Here is a 16026-nt window from a genome sequence, read left to right on the forward strand (position 1 = left end):
CTTCCCGCATCTAGCCTGTCCAACCCCTTAAGAATGTTGTAAGTTTCTATAAGATCCCCCCTCAATCTTCTAAATTCCAGCGAGTACAAGCCGAGTCTATCCAGTCTTTCTTCATATGAAAGTCCTGCCATCCCAGGAATCAATCTGGTGAACCTTCTCTGTACTCCCTCTATGGCAAGAATGTCTTTCCTCAGATTAGGAGACCAATACTGTACACAATACTCCAGGTGTGGTCTCACCAATGCCCTGTACAACTGCAGCCGAACCTCCCTGCTCCTATACTCAAATCCCCTCGCTATGAATGCCAACATACCATTCGCTTTCTTCACTGCCTGCTGCACCTGCATGCCTACTTTCAATGACTGGTGTACCACGACACCCAGGTCTCGTTGCATCTCCCCTTCTCCTAATCGGCCACCATTCAGGTAATAATGGTGACGTACAGGTATGTAGCTTAACTGGCTTGGTAAAGGTAAAAATGGTCCCCAGTGGGTGTAGGATGGTGTTGGTGTGCGGGGATCGCTGGTCGGCGCGGACCTGGTGGGCCGAAGGGCCTGTTTCCGCGCTGTATCATTAAACTAAACGTGCAAACTCCACAAGGTCGGGATGGAATCAGAATCTCTGGCACTGTGAGGCAGCAGCTCAGAGTCTAGCTTTCAGAGTTTAGTTTAGAGATACTGCGCTGAAATAAGCCTTGCAGCCCACCGAGTCTACACTGCCCAGTGACCACTGACAAGCACTGTCCTACACACTGGGGACAAGTGACAATTTTTTACCGGAGTCAATTAAACTACAAGCCCGTACGTCTTTGGAGTGTGGGAGGAATCCGGAGCACCCGGAGAAAACCCACGTGAAAACATGCAGCCCATCCCCGGGCACTTTCCCCTGCAACCGCAGGAGATGCAACACCTGTCCCTTTACCTCCCCCCTCGACTCCATCCAAGGACCCAAACAGTCTTTCCAGGTGAGACAGAGGTTCACCTGCACCTCCTCCAACCTCATCTATTGCATCCGCTGCTCCAGATGTCAGCTTATTTACATCGGCGAAACCAAGCGCAGGCTCGGCGATCGCTTCGCTCAACACCTGCGCTCGGTCCGCGTTGGCCAAACTGATCTCCCGGTGGCTGAGCACTTCAACTCCCCCTCCCATTCCCAGTCTGACCTTTCTGTCATGGGCCTCCTCCAGTGCCATAGTGAGGCCCACCGGAAATTGGAGGAACAGCATCTCATATTTCCCCTGGGCAGCTTGCAGCCCAGCGGTATGAACATCGACTTCTCCAACTTTAGATAGTTCCTCTGTCCCTCTCTTCCCCTCCTCCTTCCCAGATCTCCCTCTATCTTCCTGTCTCCACCTATATCCTTCCTTTGTCCCGCCCCCCTGACATCAGTCTGAAGAAGGGTCTCGACCCGAAACGTCACCCATTCCTTCTCTCCTGAGATGCTGCCTGACCTGCTGAGTTACTCCAGCATTTTGTGAATAAATACCTTCGATTTGTACCAGCATCTGCAGTTATTTTCTTATAGCACCCGTAATTAGGATTGAATCCGGGTCTCTGGCTCTGAAGGCAGCAGCTCTACCACTACGCCTATGGTGCTCCAGTCTGCAGACAGGCGTTTAGTTCAGTTTAGAGGTACAGCGCGGAAACAGGCCATTTGGCCCACCGGGTCCGCGCCGACCAGCGATCCCCGCACACTAACACTATCCTACACCCACTAGGGACCGACTTTTACACTTCCCAAGCCAATTGACCTACAAACCCGCACGTCTTTGGAGTGTGGGAGGAAACCGAAGATATCGGAGAAAACCCACGCAGGTCACGGGGAGAACGTACAAACTCCGTACAGACGGCGCCCGTAGTCGGGATCGAACCCGAGTCTCCGGCGGCAACTCTAGAGCCAGTAGGGCGGCAACTCTACCGCTGCACCACTGTGACTGGCTCTGTAGACAATAGACAATAGACAATAGGTGCAGGAGTAGGCCGCCATTCAATGCGATCATGGCTGATCACTCTCAATCAGTACCCCGTTCCTGCCTTCTCCCCATACCCCCTCACTCCACTATCCTTAAGAGCTCTATCCAGCTCTCTCTTGAAAGCATCCAACGAACTGGCCTCCACTGCCTTCTGAGGCAGAGAATTCCACACCTTCACCACTCTCTGACTGAAAAAGTTCTTCCTCATCTCCGTTCTAAATGGCCTACCCCTTATTCTTAAACTGTGGCCCCTTGTTCTGGACTCCCCCAACATTGGAAACATGTTTCCTGCCTCTAATGTGTCCAATCCCCTAATTATCTTATATGTTTCAATAAGATCCCCCCTCATCCTTCTAAATTCCAGTGTATACAAGCCCGCTGCACCACTGTGATGGACTCTGTAGGGCAGCAACTCCACCACTGGACCACTGTGACCGGCTCTGGAGGGCAGCAACTCTACCGCTGGACCACCGTGACTGGCTCTGTAGGGCAGCAACTCTACCACTGGACCACCGTGACCGGCTCTGTAGGGCAGCAAATCTACCGCTGCACCACTGGAGCTCCAATCTGCAGGCGGGCACTTGTTTGGAAGCAAGGAGGCGGCGGTTAACGCCTCAGTTTGTACCTGTATCATGTAGTCAAACAGCTCCTTCCCATAGCCGTGTCGCTGCAGCGAGACGTGGACGAAGAAGTCCAGCACGCACAGCGGCTCCATCTCGTTGTGGGCGCCTTGCCCGTCCTGGAAAGGAAAGCTCAGGGGTGGGGTTACCGAGCAGACGATCGTCGACAGATTTGTACAAGGCAGAGGTCACGATGACTCGGATGCTGGTTCCATCCCGACCACGGGCGCTGTCCGCACGGAGTTTGTACGTTCTCCCCGTGACCTGCGCGGGGTTTTTTTTCCCCGGGTGCCCACACTCCAAAGGCCAGTGCAGGTTTGTAGGTGAATTGGTACAATTGTAACTTGCACCTAGCTGCGTGTGGTGGGTCGTGTTAATGCGCGGGGATCACTGGTCGGCACGGGCTCGGCGGGCCGAAGGGCCCCTTCCCACGCTGTATCTCGAAACTAAACTTTGCAATACTTCAGGATTGGTGTGGAACGCGTCAGAGAGCCAGGGATGGCGTCTTCTTCACTATTCTAACCTGACAAAATGATATGGAGTCCTTCCCATCTTCCCATCCCCGCCCCTCTCTGCGTTCCGCAGAGACCGTTCCCTCCGTGACTCCCTGGTCCACTCGTCCCTTCCCACCCAAACCACCCCATCCCCGGGCACTTTCCCCCGCAGGAGATGCAACACCTGTCCCTTTACCTCCCCCCTCGACTCCATCCAAGGACCCAAACAGTCTTTCCAGGTGAGACAGAGGTTCACCTGCACCTCCTCCAACCTCATCTATTGCATCCGCTGCTCTAGATGTCAACTTCTTTACATCGGCAAAACCAAGCGCAGGCTCGGCGAACACCTTCGCTCAGTCCGCCTCAACCAAACTGATCTCCCGGTGGCCGAGCACTTCACCTCCCCCTCCCACTCCCAGTCTGACCTTTCTGTCATGGGCCTCCTCCAGTGCCATAGTGAGGCCCACCGGAAATTGGAGGAACAGCACCTCATATTTCGCCTGGGCAGCTTGCAGCCCAGCGGTATGAACATCGACTTCTCCAACTTTAGATAGTTCCTCTGTCCCTCCCTTCCCCTCCCCCTTCCCAGTTCTCCCTCTATCTTCCTGTCTCCACCTATATCCTTTCTTTGTCCCGCTCCCCTGACATCAGTCTGAAGAAGGGTCTTGACACGAAACGTCACCCATTCCTTCTCTCCTGAGATGCTGCCTGACCTGCTGAGTTACTCCAGCATTTTGTGAATAAATACCTTCGATTTGTACCAGCATCTGCAGTTATTTTCTTACACATACGGAGTCCTAGGGTCGCCAACTTCCTCACTCCCAAATAGATTTTTAAAGATTTTTTTTTAGATTTAGAGATACAGCGCAGAAACAGGCCCTTCGGCCCACTGGGTCCGCGCCGCCCAGCGATCCCCGCACACTAACACTATCCTACACACACTAGGGACAATTTTTGCATTTGCCCAGCCAATTAACCTACAAACCTGCACGTCTTTGGAGTGTGGGAGGAAAGCGAAGATCTGGGAGGAAACCCACGCAGGTCACGGGGAGAACGTACAAACTCCGTACAGACGGCGCCCGTAGTCAGGATCGAACCCGAGTCTCCGGCGCTGCATTCACTGTAAGGCAGCAACTCTACCGCTGCGCCACCGTGCCGCCATTGGTGGAGCGGGAGCCATTGGTGGAGCGGGTGCACGTGGCCGCTGGCTGGGTGAGGTCACGTGGGGCGCAGGGCGGTGACGTCACCCTTTGTCCCATATTTGGGAGTGAGGAAGTTGGCACCCCCTACTAATACGGGGATAAGGTACGGGACAAACTAATTTAGCCCAAAGTACGGGATGTCCCGGCCAATTCAGGACAGTTGGCAAACCCTATGGAGATCCCACACGATAAGTGATTATGGGAGACACTTTGATTTAAAAAATAAAATAAAATAAAAATGGGAAAAAGTAACAAATATCTCACCAGCACAAAGAGTTTTTTGTTCCCGACTTTCAAGAAGCCAATAGCCGTGCCTCTGCCACTGTGGAGTTAGAAAATCATCAGTGGACAAACAAATGAGAGGCAAGAACATTTTACAGTCATATGTTCCGAAGCAGAACAATGACAATCTTACGCGCAGCAAGACAACAGATTTGCAAACGTAGATGGACACAAAATGCTGGGGTAACTCAGCGGGAGTTACAAAATGCTGGGGTAACTCAGGCAGCATCTCTGGAGAGAAGGAACGGGTGACGTTTCGGGTCCAGACCCTTCTTCTGACCGATGTCAGGGGAGGGGGGGGGGGGGGGGTGCAGAGATAAAATGTAGTCGGAGACAGCAAGACTGGTCGGAGAACTGGGAAGGGGGAGGGGATGGAGAGAGAGGGAAAGCAAGGGCTACTTAAAGCTAGAGAAATCAATGTTCATACCGCTGGGGTGTAAGCTGCCCAAGCGAAATATGAGGTGCTGTTCCTCCAATTTGCGCTGGGCCTCACTCTGACAATGGAGGAGGCCCAGGGCAGAAAAGTCAGTGTGGGAGTGGGAGGGGGAGTTAAAGTGTTGAGCCACCGGGAGATCAGGTAGGTTTAGGCGGACTGAGCGGAGGTGTTGAGCGAAACGATCGCCGAGCCTGCGCTTGGTCTCGCCGATGTACAGACGTTGACATCTGGAACAGCGGATACAGTAGATGAGGTTGGAGGAGGTGCAGGTGAACCTCTGCCTCACCTGAAAAGACCGTCGGGGTCTTTGGATGTGATCAAGGGGGGGAGGTTATAGGGACAGGTGCTGCATCTCCTGCGGTTGCAGGGGAAAGTTTCCGGGGAGGGGGTGGTTTGGGTGGGAAGGGACGAGTGGACCAGGGAGTTCCGGAGGGAACGGTCTCTGCGGAACGCAGAGAGGGGTGGAGATGGGGAGATGTGGCCAGTGCTGCAGGTGTGGTTTACACCGAAGAAAGGCACAACATGCTGGAGTAACTCAGCGGGAGTTGAGGGGGGGGGGGGACCTCATTGAAGATTACAGTACAATGAAAGGCAGAGATAAAGTGGATGTGGAGAGGATGTTTCCACTGGTGGGAGAGTCGAGGACCAGAGGACACAGCCTCAGAATTAAAGGGCGTTTAGACACCCATTCGAATCAAGAATTTGTCTATCTCTGCCTTAAAAATATCCACTGACTTGGCCTCCATAGCATTCTGTGGCAATGAGCTCCACATGGGTGAATTGCCACAGACGACTGTGGAGGGCATTGGGTATTTTTAAGACCGTCAGGGGAATGAGACTGTGAGGGAAAGATAGATCAGCCATGATTTGAATGGCGGGGTAGACGTTAACCTATGTACAGTCTGAAGAAAGGTCTCAACCTGAAACGTCACCCATTCCCTCTCTCCTAGATGCTGCCTGACCCGCTGAGTTACTCCAGCATTTTGTGATACCTACGTACAGATGCTCCTCGACTTACGATGGGTGGGGTTACGTTTCGATAAACCCATCGTAAATCGAAAATATCGTACGTCGAAAATGTATTTAATGCACCTAACCTACCGAACATCATAGCCACCTAACCTACCCAACATCACAGCCACCTAACCTACCCAACATCATAGACAAGGTTTCAACTTCTCTACATCGGCAAGACCAAGCGCAGGCTCGGCCATCGTTTCGCTCAACACCTCCGCTCAGTCCGTCTCAACCAACCTGATCTCCCGGTGGCTCAGCACTTCAACTCCCCCTCCCAATCTTACCCTTCTGTCCTGGGCCTCCAACCTGATCTCCCGGTGGCTCAGCACTCCCCCTCCCACTCCCACACTGACCTTTCTGTCCTGGGCCTCCTCCACTATCCTGGGCCTCCAACCTGATCTCCAGGTGGCTCAGCACTTCAACTCCCCCTCCCACTCCCACACTGACCTTTCTGTCCTTGGGCCTCCTCCACTGTCAGAGTGAGGCCCAGCGCAAATTGGAGGAACAGCACCTCGTATTTCGCTTGGGCAGCTTACACCCCAGCGGTATGAACATTGACTTCTCTAACCTCAGATAGTCCCTGCTTTCCCTCTCTCTCCCCTTCCCCTTCCCAGTTCTCCCACTAGTCTTCCCGTCTCCACTAGTCTTCCCGTCTCCACTAGTCTTCCCGTCTCCACTAGTCTTCCCGTCTCCGACTACACGCTATCTTTGTTCCGACCCTCCCCTGACATCAGACCCGAAATTCCTTCTCTCCCGAGATGCTGCCTGACCCGCCCGCTGAGTTACTCCAGCATGTTGTGCCTTTCTTCGGCGTAAGCCGCAGCTGCAGTTCCTTGCTGCACCACAGCCCGTGGCTTCATTGCAGGGAAGGGGCAGGCCTAAGCAGGCGTCCGTCCCCTGCGTGGGTTGGTGGGAGGCTCGCCGAGGCTCACACTCACCGGTTGGCGAGACCGTCCTTCAGGATGTAGAGTCGGTGCCTGTTGACCTGCATGCGGGATGCGTTGGTGATGGCGGCAGACAGCTGCTGGGCCTGCAAACAGAAGCGGCACCGTGACCGAGAGAAACCTGCCTCCAGCAAGGGCGAGGAGTCGGCGGCCTGTCCTGGAGACCGGCCCGGCGCTTCAGGCCACGGGCGCGGCGCGGACTTTAACATCGTGGAGCTAGCGATCCTTTGCCGAGGATCGACTGTGGAGAGCTCCAACCGCGGGGCCTGTGGACTTTAACACCGTGGACTTTGGGGGGGGTGTCACGGTGGCGCAGCGGTAGAGTTGCTGCCTCACAGCGCCAGACAATAGGTGCAGGAGGCGGCCATTCAGCCCTTTGAGCCAGCACCGCCATTCAATGTGATCATGGCTGATCATTCTCAATCAGTACCCCGTTCCTGCCTTCTCCCCATACCCCCTGACTCCGCTATCCTTAAGAGCTCTATCTAGCTCTCTCTTGAATGCATTCAGAGAATTGGCCTCCACTGCCTTCTGAGGCAGAGAATTCCACAGATTCACAACTCTCTGACTGAAAAAGTTTTTCCTCATCTCCGTTCTAAATGGCCGACCCCTTATTCTTAAACTGTGGCCCCTGGTTCTGGACCCCCCCCCCCAACATTGGGAACATGTTTCCTGCCTCTAACGTATCCAACCCCTTAATAATCTTATACGTTTCGATAAGATCCCCTCTCATCCTTCTTCATCCCAGAGACCCGGGTTCCCTCCCGACTACGGGCGCTGTCTGTACGGAGTTTGCACGTTCTCCCCGTGTCCTGCGTGGGTTTTCTCCGGGTGGGTTCGGTTTCCTCCCACACTCCAAAGACGTGTGGGTTTGTGGGCTAAGTGGCTTGGTGTGAATGTAGATTGTCCCCAGTGTGTGCAGGGTGGGGTTAGTGTGCGGGGGGTCGCTGGGCGGTGCGGGACCAGTGATGGCGGAGAGCTCCGACCGCGGGGCCTGTGGACTTTAACACCGTGAAGCCTGCGGTCTCTGGTGAGAAGAGGCCGACCCGGGAGCTCCATGTCGCGGTGGGTTCAACCGTCCCGACGTGGGAGGTTCGATCGCCCCGACGCGAGGGCCTCGGACAGTCGGCAGCGGCGACTGCGGACGGTTCAACAGTCCCGACCGCGGGCGAACAAAGAGGAAGATGATTGAACTTTATTACCCTCCATCATAGTGAGGAATGTGGAATCTGCTGTGGTGGATGATTACGTTAAACTTTACTTTATGTGGCCGTGTGTCGTAATCACAATCAACTTTATTAACCAAGTATGTTTTGCAACATTCGAGGAATTTCATTTGGCATACAGTCACACCAATAAAAAGCAACAGAACACACACAATACATTTCACCAAACTTTTTCACCCAGAGAGTTGTGAATTTGTGGGATTCTCCGCCACAGAAGGCAGTGGAGGCCAAGGCAGAAGATGGCCCTGCAGAGAGTAGTGCGTTCGGCAGAACGCACCATGGGAACTACACTCGTCCTCCTGCAGGAACTATACATCAGGAGGTGCAGATCCAGAGCAAGCAAGATTATGAGGGACCCCTGCCACCCCAGCAACGGACTGTTCCAGATGCTACGGTCAGGCAAACGCCTCCGCTGTCACGCTGTGAAAACGGAGAGGATGAGACGGAGTTTCTTCCCACAGGCCATCAGGACTGTTAACTTTTATAACTCCAGGGACTAAATTTTGTCTACACCATATTAACTTTATTTATATGTTGTAACTGTAATTCTTTTTGTGCACAATCCGCAGGCATTGCCACTTTCATTTCACTGCACATCGTGTATGTGTATGTGACAAATAGACTTGACTTGGCTTCACTGAATGAATTTAAAAGAGAGTTAGATAGAGCTCTAGGGGCTAGCGGAATCAAGGTATATGGGGAGAAGGCAGGCACGGGTTACTGATTGTGGATGATGGCGGTGCTGGCTCGAAGGGCCAAATGGCCTCTTCCTGCACCTATTTTCTATGTTAATAAGGCCAGAGATAGGAACAATAGGTATGAGACAAGCTTGAAGAGTTGCAGATTGTGTAGCCATGGGGGAGGAACGTGCCTGTGGGGTGGGCTCGAGGTTGAAACGTGGTGCTGCTAGTTTAGCTAACAGCTCCATTTTAGCTGAAAGTCTCTTTAACCCTTACATTATTTATCTGTCCAGACTGCATCTTAAATGTTAGGATAGTACTGACTGCATGATTGAAGTTTCAGTTCTGAAAGACTGTGGATGGTGAATAATTCACCTCACAAAGTCACGGAGCGGAGCAACGCAGAGAGCCGGCAATTCACCGCAGGGCGGTCACGGTGGCGCAGCGGTAGAGTTGCTGCCTTGCAGCGAATGCAGTGCCCGGGTTCGATCCCGACTACCTGTGCATTTATTCACAAAATGCTGGAGTAACTCAGCGGGTCAGGCAGCATCTCAGGAGAGAAGGAATGGGTGACGTCTCGGGTCGAGGCCCTTCTTCAGACCTGTTGCTCCGACTACTTGTGCTGTCTGTACGGAGTTTGTACGCTCTCCCCGTGACCTTTCTTGGTTCTTGGTCCTCCAAAATATTCCGAATGGAATTTAAACTGGAGGTGGCGGAGTATGGACTTGAGCAAGAAGGGCTTCTTGGAGAAGAAGAGCTGCCTTAAACGTAGTTGCATCTGGTTGAGTAACTGTAGTAGGGTGAAGACTATTCCATGCTTTAATTGTGCGAGGGAAGAATGAATTTGCTGCACACATCTGTCTTGGTAGCTGGTATCTCGAATTGAATCGAATGCCCTCGTCTACTCCCGATAGGTTTGGGTTTGGTGCAGATTTGGTCATCTATGTCGAGCTGACCATTTAACATTTTGTAAAACCAGGTCAAGCGATCGGCTTTACCTCTGTCCTGGAGCGGGCTCCACCCCAATGAATTTAGAAGTCCGGTAACTTCTATTGTACAGTTTGGTAACTGTCGATTCTCTGGATGCTTTCAAGAGAGAGCTAGATAGAGCCCTTCAGTAGATTAGGGTTAGCTTGTGCTGGATAAAGGTTTATCCTTTGTGCTGTCTGCTGTGTGGGATTGCACCATCTGGACTGCTTTAATTTCGCTGTACTTTGTGTAGTGACAATAAAAGTTTTTTACATTTACATTTTGTTTTAAAGACAGCGGAGTCAGGGGGTATGGGGAGAAGGCAGGAGCGGGGTACTGATTGTGGATGATCAGCCGTGATCACATTGGATGGCGGTCGGTGCTGGCTCGAAGGGCCGAATGGCCTCCTCTTGCACCTACTGTCTATCGTAACACTCGCTTCTCTCTCATAGGTATTTGTAACAAATCGAACTGGCTGTCTTTGGACACGCTCGATGGGAGAAATGTTTCTATTTGTGTATGGGGTCCCATGCTGCAACTACGTGGTCCAAATGTGGTCTGACAAGGGTGAAGAATAACTTCTCCTTGATAGAAGTTGAACAATGGTAAAAGTTGCGCCTCAGAAAATGTAGGACACCTGCTGCTTTGACCGTTGCGTGAGGACTCTGACCATTCCAACGTGGATCGTCCTGTAATTTGATGCCAAGATACTTGGTCTGTTCGGATTCTTCAAGGGTGGCACCAAGGATATTCTATGATGTTCCACCTGGTTTCCACCTCCCGGTGACACGCATGGTTTTCTCCGAGATCTTCGGTTTCCTCCCACGCTCCAAAGACGTGCAGGTCTGTAGGTTAATTGCCATGGCAAATGTAAAAATTGTCCCTAGTGTGTGTGTGTGTGTGTGGGATGGTGTTAATGTGCGGGGATCGCTGGTCGGCGCGGACCCGGTGGGCTGAAAGGGCCTGTTTCCGCGCTGTATCTCTAAAGTAAACTTGCCTTTGCTGAAGCCTCCCCCATCTTGTCCAACACCACGGTAAGCTGGTTCTCCAGGGTGGCTCTATGGAGAAAGGGAAGAGCATCACCATCACTCATCGACAGTAATATGGGACTAACGTGCACATAGAACTAATGTTCAGGCAACACGAGAGTGCGGGGAATTCATCCATAGGCACCAGGGGTGTGGATTTAGTCATTACTGCCCGTTCTTAACGATTGCTGGCAAAATCACCATTTTATCATCAACTTTAACATCGAGGAACTCGCAGTCTCGGGTTGAGACCGACGTCGGGAAGCTCCAAAAGCCGCACGACTTTCGACTAGCCCCGACCCAGGGTCAGATCGCCCGGCGCGGGGGAGCTGAGATCCCTCCCCCCGCCCGATTCACCCCGAAGCGGAAGGCCCGACTGCCGGCTACGGGAGTCAAGATCGTCCCGTCAACTGCAGCCTCGAGGCCCCCGACCGCTGGAGGATCAAGAAGGGAAGAGATTGAACTTTTTTTCGCCTTCCATCACAGTGAGGAATGTGGAGGAGTCACTGTGGTGGATGTTCATGTTAAAATGTATTTTGTGTGTTCTGTTGCTTTTTATTGGTATGACTGCACGGCAAACATAATTCCTCGTATGTTGCAAAACATACTTGGCTAATAAAGTATGATTATGATGACGGTTATTTATCTCCATCGTGACTTTCCTTCATGGAGACAGACACAAAATGCTGGAGTAACTCAGCGGGACAGGCAGCATCTGTGGAGAGAAGGAACGGGTGACTTTTCGGGTCGAGACCCTTTTTCAGACTGAGAGTCAGGGGAGGGGGAGACAGAGAGCAGAAGGCTCTTGGAGTGCAGGCGCATGGTTCCTTGAAGGTCGAGTCGCAGGTAGATAAGGGGGTCAAAAAAGGCTTTTGGCACTTTGGCCTTCATCAGTCAGAGTGTTGAGTATAGAAGTTGGGAGGTCATGTTGCAGTTGTATCAGACGTTGGTCTGCATTCGCTGTAAGGGAGCAACTCTACCACTGCCGCCCAACGTAAACTGACAGCCTATAAATTTTTTGATTTTGTTTCATTTAATGTCACGTGTACAGAGAGCTCAAAAGTCACTGAAAGGAAGCATGCAGGTACAGCAGGCAGTGATGAAAGCCAATGGAATGTTGGCCTTCGTAACAAGAGGAGTTGAGTATAGGAGCAAAGAGGTCCTTCTGCAGTTATACAGGGCCCTAGTGAGACCCCACCTGGAGTACTGTGTGCAGTTTTGGTCTCCACATTTGAGGAAGGATATTCTTGCTATTGAGGGCGCTCAGCGTAGGTTTACTAGGTTAATTCCAAGAATGGCGGGACTGTCATATGTTGAAAGACTGGAGCGACTAGGCTTGTATACACTGGAATTTAGAAGGATGAGAGGGGATCTTATCGAAACGTATAAGATTATTAAGGGGTTGGACACGTTAGAGGCAGGAAACATGTTCCCAATGTTGGGAGAGTCCAGAACCAGGGGCCACACAGTTTAAGAATAAGGGGTAGGCCATTTAGAACGGAGATGAGGAAAAACTTTTTCAGTCAGAGAGTTGTTAATCTGTGGAATTCTCTGCCTCAAAACCGACATGGTCACAGGGAGAACGTACAGACAGGACCCACTGTCAGGATCGAACCCGGGTCTCTGGCACTGTAAGGCAGTAGCTCTACCGCTACGCCACCGTGCTGCCATTTGAAGATAGAGAAATCAATGCCTGTCCCGCTGAGGTACTCCAGCAATTTGTGTCTTATCTTTGGTGTAAACCAGCATCTGCTGTTCACGGGAAAGGGAAACGTGAGTTTTCACACAGAGAGTGGTGAATCTGTGGAATTCTCTGCCGCAGAAGGTAGTTGAGGCCAGTTCATTGGCTATATTTAAGAGGGAGTTAGTTGTGGCCCTTGTGGCTAAAGGGATCAGGGGGTATGGAGAGAAGGCAGGTACTGGATACTGAGTTGGACGATCAGCCATGATCATATTGAATGGTGGTGCAGGCTCGAAGGGCCGAATGGCCTACTCCTGCACCTATTTTCTATGTTTCTATGAGATTTCGTCCAGGGGTTCGCAACCTTTTTCGTCCCGTTTACCTCTGGCAACTTTTCGAAAGTAAATTTACCCCCACCCTGTTTTGTTCAGTAATGCGAGTTTACAGTTCTGCCACAATAAAGCAACCGACAAAGGGGAAATTTAAAAATACTGTTTTTAACATTATTATTTGAAGTTCAAATAACAATAATGGTAGGCGAAATGTACCCCACTGGGTAAATGTACGTCGTAGAGAGATACAGAACAAATGGATGAAAGATCTGCAAAAAAGTAACAATGATAAAGGAAGCAGGCCATTGTTAGCTGTTTGCTATGTCTCTCGTTTCCCTTTCCCGCGACTTTCAGTCTGAAGAAGGGTCTCGACACCTATTCCTTCTCTCCAGAGATGCTGCCTGTCCCGCTGAGTTGCTCCAGCATTTTGTGTCTGTCTTCGGTTTAAACCACACCTGCAGTTCCTTCCTACACATTCAATCGTGGCTGATCTATCTCTCCCTCCCAACCCCATTCTCCTGCCATCTCCCTGTAACCCTGACACACCCGCACTGATCAAACTGAGGGAAACGTAAAGTCTGACAAAGTGATTCAATAAGAGACTAGCAAAAGCACCTGTAGGTCTTTTAAAGATAGACTGAAGAGGTTTTAAGGGTGTCACAAAATGCTGGAGTAACTCAGCAGGTCAGGCAGCATCTCAGGAGAGAAGGAATGGGTTACGTTTCGGGTCGAGACCCTTCTTCAGACTGATCAGTCTAAAGAAGGGTCTCGACCCGAAACGTCACCCATTCCTTCTCTCCTGAGATGCTGCCTGACCTGCTGAGTTACTCCAGCATTTTGTGATACCTTCGATTTGTACCAGCATCTGCAATTATTTTCCTACAGCTTTTAAGGGTGAAAAAATTGTCCCGAGTGTGTGTAGTAGGATAGTGTTAGTGTGCAGGGATCGCTGGTCAGAGCGGACTCAGTGGGCAGTAGGGCCTGTTTCCACGCTGTGTCTAACTAAACTAAAACGAAATGTTTGACTCAGAGATGTTCTGATTTTACTCGTGATTCTTACTGTAGTAATCTTTGACCAATCTAACTCAACGCTTCCTCCAATAAAAGGAAGTTCGACACAAAAACCTGAAGTAACTCAGCAAGACAGGCAGCATCTCTGGAGAGAAAGAATGGCTGACGTTTCGAGACCCTTCTTCAGATTCAGTCTGAAGAAGGGTCCTCGACCCAAAACGTCAACCATTCCTTCTTTCCAGAGATGCTACCTGTCCCGCTGAGTTACTCCAGCTTTTTGTGCCTATCTTCGGTTTAAACCAGCATTTGCAGTTCCTTCTTACACATAAAAGGAAGTTCCGCTGTCTGCTGGAATTTCCCACATAGATTCCTAGATTTCACATTGATTTTCATCAACATCCATTTGTACCTTCTCCAGTCTGACAAACCATCAACTGGGGTCTTTGCTGAGGGAGGAAGAGGGGGGAGGGAGAGAGAGAGAGAGGGGGGAGGGGGGGGGGGGGGGGGAGGGAGGGAGAGAGAGAGAGAGAGGGGGGAGGGAGAGAGAGAGGGGGGGAGAGGGAGAGAGAGAGAGGGAGAGAGAGAGAGAGAGAGAGAGGGAGAGGGGGGGGAGAGAGAGAGAGAGGGAGAGGGGGGAGGGAGAGAGACAGAGAGAGGGGGGGGAGAGGAGGGGGAGAGAGGGAGAGAGGGGGAGAGAGAGAGAGAGAGAGAGAGAGAGCGAGAGAGAGAGAGAGAGAGAGAGAGAGAGAGAGAGAGAGAGAAAGAAGAGAGAAAGAGAGAGAGAAAGAGAGAGAGAAAGAGAGAGAGAAAGAGAGAGAGAAAGAGAGAGAGAAAGAGAGAGAGAAAGAGAGAGAGAAAGAGAGAGAGAAAGAGAGAGAAGAGAGAGAGAAAGAGAGAGAGAAAGAGAGAGAGAAAGAGAGAGAGAAAGAGAGAGAGAAAGAGAGAGAGATGGGGACAGAGAGAGAGATGGGACAGAGAGAGATGGGGACAGAGAGAGATGGGGACAGAGAGAGATGGGACAGAGAGAGATGGGGACAGAGAGAGATTGGGACAGAGAGAGAGATGGGACAGAGAGAGAGATGGGGACAGAGAGGAGAGATGGGGTCAGAGAGAGAGAGAGATGGGGACAGAGAGAGAGAGATGGGACAGAGAGAGAGAGAGATGGGGACAGAGAGAGAGAGATGGGGACAGAGAGAGAGAGATGGGGAGAGAGGGATGGAGATAGAGGGATGGAGATAGAGGGATGGATAGAGGGATGGAGATAGAGGGATGGAGATAGAGGGATGGAGAGAGAGGGATGAGAGAGAAGAGGGTGGAAGAGAGGGATGGAGAGAGAGGGAATGGAGAGAGAGGGATGGAGAGAGAGGGGATGGAGAGAGAGGGATGGGAGAGAGAGGGTTGGAGAGAGAGGGGATGGAGAGAGAGGGATGGAGAGAGAGGGATGGAGTGAGAGGGATGGAGAGAGAGGGATGGAGAGAGAGGGATTGGAGAGAGGGATGGAGAGAGAGGGATGGAGAGAGAGGGATGGAGAGAGAGGGATGGAGAGAGAGGGATGGAGATAGAGGGATGGAGAGAGAGGGATGGAGAGAGAGGGATGGAGAGAGAGGGATGGAGAGAGAGGGATGGAGAGAGAGGGATGGAGAGAGAGGGATGGAGAGAGAGGGATGGAGAGAGAGGGATGGAGAGAGAGGGATGGAGAGAGAGGGATGGAGAGAGAGGGATGGAGAGAGAGGGATGGAGAGAGAGGGATGGAGAGAGAGGGATGGAGAGAGAGGGATGGAGAGAGAGGGATGGAGAGAGAGGGATGGAGAGAGAGGGATGGAGAGAGAGGGAGATGGAGAGAGAGGGGATGGAGAGAGAGGGAGATGGAGAGAGAGGGATGGAGAGAGAGGGATGGAGAGAGAGGGATGGAGAGAGAGGGAGATGGAGAGAGAGGGAGATGGAGAGAGAGGAGATGGAGAGAGAGGAGATGAGAGAGAGGGAGATGGAGAGAGAGGGAGATGGAGAGATAGGAGATGGAGAGATAGGGAGATGGAGAGATAGGGAGATGGAGAGATAGGGAGATGGAGAGAGAGGATGGAGATAGAGAGATAGAGAGAGATAGAGAGGATGGAGATAGAGAGATAGAGATA

The 16026-nt window shown here is 51.7% G+C and overlaps 2 protein-coding genes across 2 annotated transcripts in view; one reads left to right on the plus strand and one right to left on the minus strand.

Annotated features, from left to right (window-relative positions):
• atat1 (alpha tubulin acetyltransferase 1) overlaps nt 1-14273 on the minus strand; it is a 30150-nt gene extending 15877 nt beyond the window's left edge. The window contains exons 1-5 of the mRNA XM_078416316.1: nt 14218-14273; nt 10840-10900; nt 6962-7053; nt 4553-4610; nt 2598-2711 (exon numbers count right to left, since the gene is read on the minus strand). Coding sequence (XP_078272442.1) covers nt 2598-2711; nt 4553-4610; nt 6962-7053; nt 10840-10900; nt 14218-14258 — 366 coding nt within the window. The 5' untranslated portion in view covers nt 14259-14273. The remainder of the gene's footprint in view (nt 1-2597; nt 2712-4552; nt 4611-6961; nt 7054-10839; nt 10901-14217) is intronic.
• Nucleotides 1-16026, plus strand: part of LOC144603158 (alpha-tubulin N-acetyltransferase 1-like) — a 182308-nt gene that overhangs the window by 44770 nt on the left and 121512 nt on the right. The gene's annotated exons all lie outside the window — the stretch shown is intronic.

Source organism: Rhinoraja longicauda, chromosome 19 (genome assembly GCF_053455715.1).
Source record: "Rhinoraja longicauda isolate Sanriku21f chromosome 19, sRhiLon1.1, whole genome shotgun sequence".
Taxonomy (NCBI): domain Eukaryota; kingdom Metazoa; phylum Chordata; class Chondrichthyes; order Rajiformes; family Arhynchobatidae; genus Rhinoraja; species Rhinoraja longicauda.